At 40.7% G+C, this 6,000-nt stretch overlaps 1 protein-coding gene across 2 annotated transcripts in view; it reads right to left on the bottom strand.

The window, feature by feature from the left end:
* Window positions 1-6,000, bottom strand: part of ldb2a (LIM domain binding 2a) — a 53,320-nt gene that overhangs the window by 14,075 nt on the left and 33,245 nt on the right. For both annotated transcript variants that reach the window (XM_077733119.1, XM_077733120.1), the window contains exon 6: window positions 3,827-3,999. In XM_077733119.1, coding sequence (XP_077589245.1) covers window positions 3,827-3,999 — 173 coding nt within the window. The remainder of the gene's footprint in view (window positions 1-3,826; window positions 4,000-6,000) is intronic.

Raw genomic sequence — 6,000 nt, 5'->3', positions numbered from 1 at the left:
TCTCTCTCCCCCTATGTCTCTCTCACTCTTTCTTTCTTGCTCTCTCTCGCTTGCCTAATTGGCAACTCTCCCTGACCTGAACTTCTTTTGTCTTGGGCATCAAAACAGCCTCACAGGATTATACACTTTTACGTTTACTCTTTTCCCTTTTACAGGAAAGCAAGGTTGCTCAACAGGAGGCCCACACACAGAGAAAAATAAGACTTCGTAGCTGGCAGCAATTTTTTTTTTTGCATATTTTTAGTAACCCGAGCTAATAATCACTTGTATGATCCTCAGCGATGTTTTTCATCTGTATGGCAGCAACTTCACACTTTTACACTGTAAAAAAATGGGGATAAACATTGTAATCCCCAAGAGAAATAATGAAAGGACAAGGTTGTCAAACCTCTAAAAGATAAAAAAAAACACCTGCAATTACCTACAAAAGATCATTGACCCTTGACATTTTTAAATTATTATTGAATTCTTCATCTACCTTATTAAACATAACTGTATATATATACAGTTAAGGTAATAGCGGTATTGCAACATTGAGTATGACAAAGCTTTATAAACATGAAATTATTTGTAGCAAAAAGTCCAAAAACTCTTATATCGAGTAGCACACAGGTCTACATTTGTCCATTTGAATTTTACGTGTTGTTAGCATAGCTGGCTTGGCGCTCACCATCAATAAATAGCCACACAGCTTAAATCAGAATAATTGCCTGTGTAATAAAGCTGTTGAAATTTGTCTTGCTGGCAATTTTAAGCAGATACATCACGCCCCTAAATGCAAGTTTTTTTGTGTGTCCAAAATTCAGCATGGATTACATCACACGCCCATATATTTTTGTCAGGGGCTAATGCACAATGCTCTCCGATCAATTTATCTCACAACAAATAGATGGTTCAGAAGCTGAGGGAGAATTCCCCCAAATTAAAAAGTGCTCCATTAAACGGTCAGAGCCCCCTTGCGGAGCGCACCCCCTCCCCTCCCCATTGATTTAGAAGCGAAGGGGTCATAAATCTTGCACGCGGCGGCGCTGATACGAGGGCATCTACGACGCCGAGGAGTGCCAAAGGACAACACGACGGTGCTCAATCAATTAGTGACACGCGAGCCCAGTGCCGTTAAATCAATTTGGATGATGCCAAACATTGGCGCCGAATACAAATTACAAAAAGTTTACCGAAATGGCAGAAAAGTGGAAGTTTATGAGAACTACAGAGGTCTCCTGTAAAGTGATGAAAACATAACACAGAGCATAACACTTCAAACATGGGTGCTAATTTTTGGGTGGATTAATTAATATAATCCCCTTGTTTCATATTACATAAATATAATGTTTGTAATGCTTTTGAAATTTAACTACTACTACTTCACCACTTTCATGACTACAAAGTCAATGTAAAACTGTTTTTTTGTGAAAATGTGACCACACCCCAATCAAAAAATAGGATGTTGACTGAAGTAAAGTTTTGTGTAAAATCCTCTCATGGAAAAATATTGGAATTACAGGAAACTAATTTAGTGTGAGTTTTAAGACAAACTAACACCAAAAATGGCATATGAATACTAATCTAATTTACTGCCCTGGCCTCCACCGCGGTAAGTTCTTCATTTACTTCAAATGTATTGGAAATCTAGTGCCATCATTGGCAGATAATTACTTTACATTCAGTGAGTATCAAAAAAACTTAGAATAAAAAAAAAATACAGTGAGTATTGGCATCGGTATCAGGAGTCCCTCCGAAAAATGGTAGCAATGCAAAAGTAGCTATTACTGTATGAAAAAAAAGACAAAAAAAAAAAAAAAAAAAACAAGGCGGTGTGAATTTTAATAAACCTCAAAAAGCATGCATGCCATTAATGTGGAATTGTGGGCGAGAGACATTCAAAGAAAGAGACAGACAGCGAGAACGGGCGAGAGAAAGAGGGAGAAGGCGGAGGAGAGAGTGAGATGGGAGCTGGGGATGATTTCTCTAGGGATGAAGGATGCATGTGTGTTCGTGCCTGTGCGTGTGTGTGTGTGCCTGTGTGTGTGTGTGTGTGTGTCGAGGGTGCGCGCGGGGGGTTGGGGTGTAGGCGGAGGGGTGGGATGAGAGGAAGAACGGTGGAGGAGAAAGCAAACGGAGAATGAGCGAGCGAGTGAGGCAAGGGGATGAGAGAAGGGGGTGTTGAGGTAGGGATGGTGTGGGGGTATGGGGGGGATATAGGGGGGGGGGGGGGGTGGCTGAGGCGAAGCAGAGCTGATTGAGATTCGGGCCTCCGGAGCTGCGAGGCTCGGCGGTGCTGCTGGGAGCTGAGGGAGAACACGCTCCCTTATTGGAATTCTTCTTTTCTTTTTTTCTTTTTCCTAATAAATTAATTATTCTCATCCAATTTAGAGCCAGATGAAAAGAGCCAAAGAAATAGGGCCGACAGAACAACATAGCTTTGTGTTGACCAGGGCCCGGGGCACCTCAACCGTATCAGACTTGTAATGTTATGTATTGTGTTATTTATCATAAGAGCACGTCTTAAAATTGCTGCGTCCATGTAATACTCTGGCTAAATAAATACCCATTTTCTGGGCTACTCGAAAACAAAAAGCAGTTCATGCTCATGTTTATGCATGACAGCACAGCTTCTTTTTTTTGGGGTGGGGAGTTGAGCCCTGAAGCCAGTTTCAGATAATAATAATAACAATAATAATATGAAGCTCCACACCTAAAAGTTTCAAAAGGCCATAACTAAAAATTTCACTGGATGTCAGCGTTTTTTCTTTTTCCAATCTGAGCTGTAACACCACAATTCTAATAATTAAGCCAATTGTATTTAGTAAAAGTGGACTAGTTTGGCAAAATTATCATAATAAGACCAACCAAAAAAGATATGGCATGTCAATTATGAATAAAGCTAAAAATAAAAAGTACTCATGAACCGTTGCCTGATGAGAGACAGTCTGGCATTTTGCTTTAAAGGAGACATGTATGCCCATTATGTCCATTTTATGTAATATCTGTAAAAAAAAAAAAGAAAAACGGGTGTGGGCAAAGTGTTTTTAATTGAAGTGCAATGCAATTTTGCCCCTGGGAAAATATTGTTTCTCCCATAAATCAAAATTGAATGCCTGACAAGGCCTCTTTTATTTGTATATTAATAATATGCAGCTGTGAATTAAGACAGCAGCATAGTGAAACACAGAAAATAACAGCCTTTTGTGCTTCAGCTTTTTTTACAGATACTTAAACAAGCCTTTTTTGTCGCCTCCAATTTTTAACAGCAGGAGACTAAAAATAATTCCTATTTCAAAGGTGTTACGAAATGCTAACAACAAGTGACTTTAAATGATAACACACCATATTTTTGACAAAAATAGTGACAGAAAAAGCTTCATAAATATGGATCTTAATTAGTTTTCCTTTCTCAGCTGCCTTTGCTATTACCTCAGATAATCACCAAGTAAATGATGATGTCACACCCAGAATGAGCTGTGGATTTTTGGAGTCTTCTCGTGTGCTATCCATAGGTTTTTATTTTAAAATCATTGTTGCCTTGTAATCGTTCTGTCAATCTGTAATCACGTATTAGCTAGTTCAGCTCTAGAAAGCTAATGGTGAGAGTTATGGTTGTGAATTTCTGAGAGAAAAAGTGGACGTTTCTGCATTGTTTTGGATGTAATAACTATAAAGTGGCTAATTTGGTTTTCAAATGTAAAATTTCAGAAGTGCAGTCATTTACATATTCTGATCTGGTGATCATTTCATAGGACCTTAGAGGCCGAATGTGTTTACAGCTAATCTCTGCATTAAGTTGATTATGACCTAAGTGTATGCAAAAAAATGGGCTTGATTGTACCTTGGTGAACATGGGTTTGCCGTGCTGGGTGACCATGGTGCACTGGTCGCAGTCCAACGTGATGCACGAGTTGTGGAAAGATTCCTTGGAGTGTTTGAGGATGTAGCGCAGCTCGCTGACACCGCCCTCAAAGACCGTGCTGAAGTAGCGAGGGATCAGCGTCCGGCCAATCGCTGCGGCAGAGGGAGCAGAAATCTTTTTAAACAATATAGATCCAATGCTAAATAATAAATATTGGTACACTAAAAGAATATCTCATTTAATTAAAAAATGATGGCATTTTCATAAGCATGAGAGCCTATGCACTTTGGTCCAAGAGTGTAAAAAATGATCAGGTTTCAAAATATATTCATTTGTTTTCAAGTTTTAACACACTGGCTTAATTCATCAGGATAGCTTTGTTTAAAATGGTGTAAAAAAAACCAATAGATACTTAAAATCCGGTGACACAGACTCACATGTAAACATAAGTGATGAGCTCCAACATCACTTAAAAGCTTTAGGCTCGATTACAGTTTGACTCCAGAACAGAAGAATTCAATTTACCTATTTTTCTTGTGAAAGAAAGTGTAATGTGTGTGTGTGTGTGTCTGTGAATAGCCATGAATGGCATGTTTTTCCAACTCAATACAGTCAGGCATGGCTAAATAACACATACAGTGTTGGCAACGTGAGCAGCAATTGGACTCCTCACTCTCCGTCTCTCTCTCTCTCACTCTCTCTCTTCTACCCTCACTCGTCCCGCACTGCAAAACAAAGTACGTCTTGCTGTGGAGCTGACTGCTAATGAGCAGGAGCTCTGACGGGGGTGGAAAAGAGGTAAGGAGGGAGGGGGGGATGAAAGATGGAGAGAGGGAGTGGTAGAAGGAGGGAAGATGAAAAAAAAATAAGGGCTGTCAGCAAGCAAGTGAGGGAGGGAGAGCGCGCAGCGGAAAGGTGGAGCGAGGCCTAGGGTTCGTCTTGCCAAAAAAGGCGTCCCAATCAAACCCAGCACGCGTCGCCCTAGGTGACAGAGTGATAGATGGCGAGTAATGGCGGCCACGTTGAGATCGTTTCAAGAGTTGCCGTCCTCTCTTGGCTCAGCTCAGAGTTTTTATTTACATTGGAGCCGGCTCGACTGAATAACGAGCAGCTTGGGGTCCCTTGTAAAGCATACAGACTGTTGACAATTTAGCTGACGTCCATTCGTGACTGCTTTTACATCTGACGGAACCACTGAAACGGCTGCTCGCTGGCCAGATCAATAAAGACGCCAACTCAGCCAACTTTAAATGAGGCAGTTTGAAATCCCTCTCGGTCACCCTCGTCCCCAAGATACCTGAAATCAGTTTGGTATTAAAGTGAGAGGTCTTCACTGGTCGCCTGTGACTTTCAAAGCACATACAAACAGTTTGGACAATTTTGAGTACCCAATGATGGCATGTTCATATAATGCAGGTATAATGAATGCAAGAAAACTCATCCAAGTCCAAACAGGGAAAGAAGGTCAACATATGGACTTCATTTTGAAGATCTTAGTAATGTGTCAATGGTGATCTCTGATAATCAGGATTTTGCAGCATTTAGTGCCAATTGTTACAAAATGAAGTAGCAGAAGAAAAAAAAAACTTGCAATACTGTATATACATTTATAGTATTGCAATCGCCTCAAATATTAACTTGCAAAATTGAGTTTAAAGGAAGAACTTTTTTTTAGTTCCTTGGCCGTCATTGACGTTGCTAGTTTCATTATGTTTTCATTAATTTTAACAGTGTAGTAGAATGTTTCAACTCATATCTCAGGACACCCCTGTAAATGTTGCTAATTAGACTGGTACAGTACATCTCACTTTCTGTGTAGTCCTTCCCTGGTTGATTGGTTGGTTGGCTCGCCTTCAGAGATGCGCGTTAACTGGCACCGGCTCAGGAGGGAAGACAACGAGCGGCATATGCCTCTCAAGTAATGTGTATCCAAACATGCAATTTACAAATAATTAACGCTGTGTTAATTAGTCGCATTAATTCACGCCACTTTGCGGAGATTGTTCCCCACAATTCCCCCCCTCCCTACGCTCCACCTTATCACCGGCGGGGCCCAGGACTCCTGCCAGCAACGTCAGCCAGCCAGAAAAGACGTCAGGAGTGCTTATATTTTTTTGCTTGCGCTTCGAATAAAGAAGGGTTACTGGCACATG

This window comes from Stigmatopora nigra, chromosome 14 (assembly GCF_051989575.1).
Source record: "Stigmatopora nigra isolate UIUO_SnigA chromosome 14, RoL_Snig_1.1, whole genome shotgun sequence".
Taxonomy (NCBI): domain Eukaryota; kingdom Metazoa; phylum Chordata; class Actinopteri; order Syngnathiformes; family Syngnathidae; genus Stigmatopora; species Stigmatopora nigra.
The sequence above is the reverse complement of the archived record's forward strand: the minus strand, read 5'-3'. Positions and strand labels throughout refer to the sequence as shown.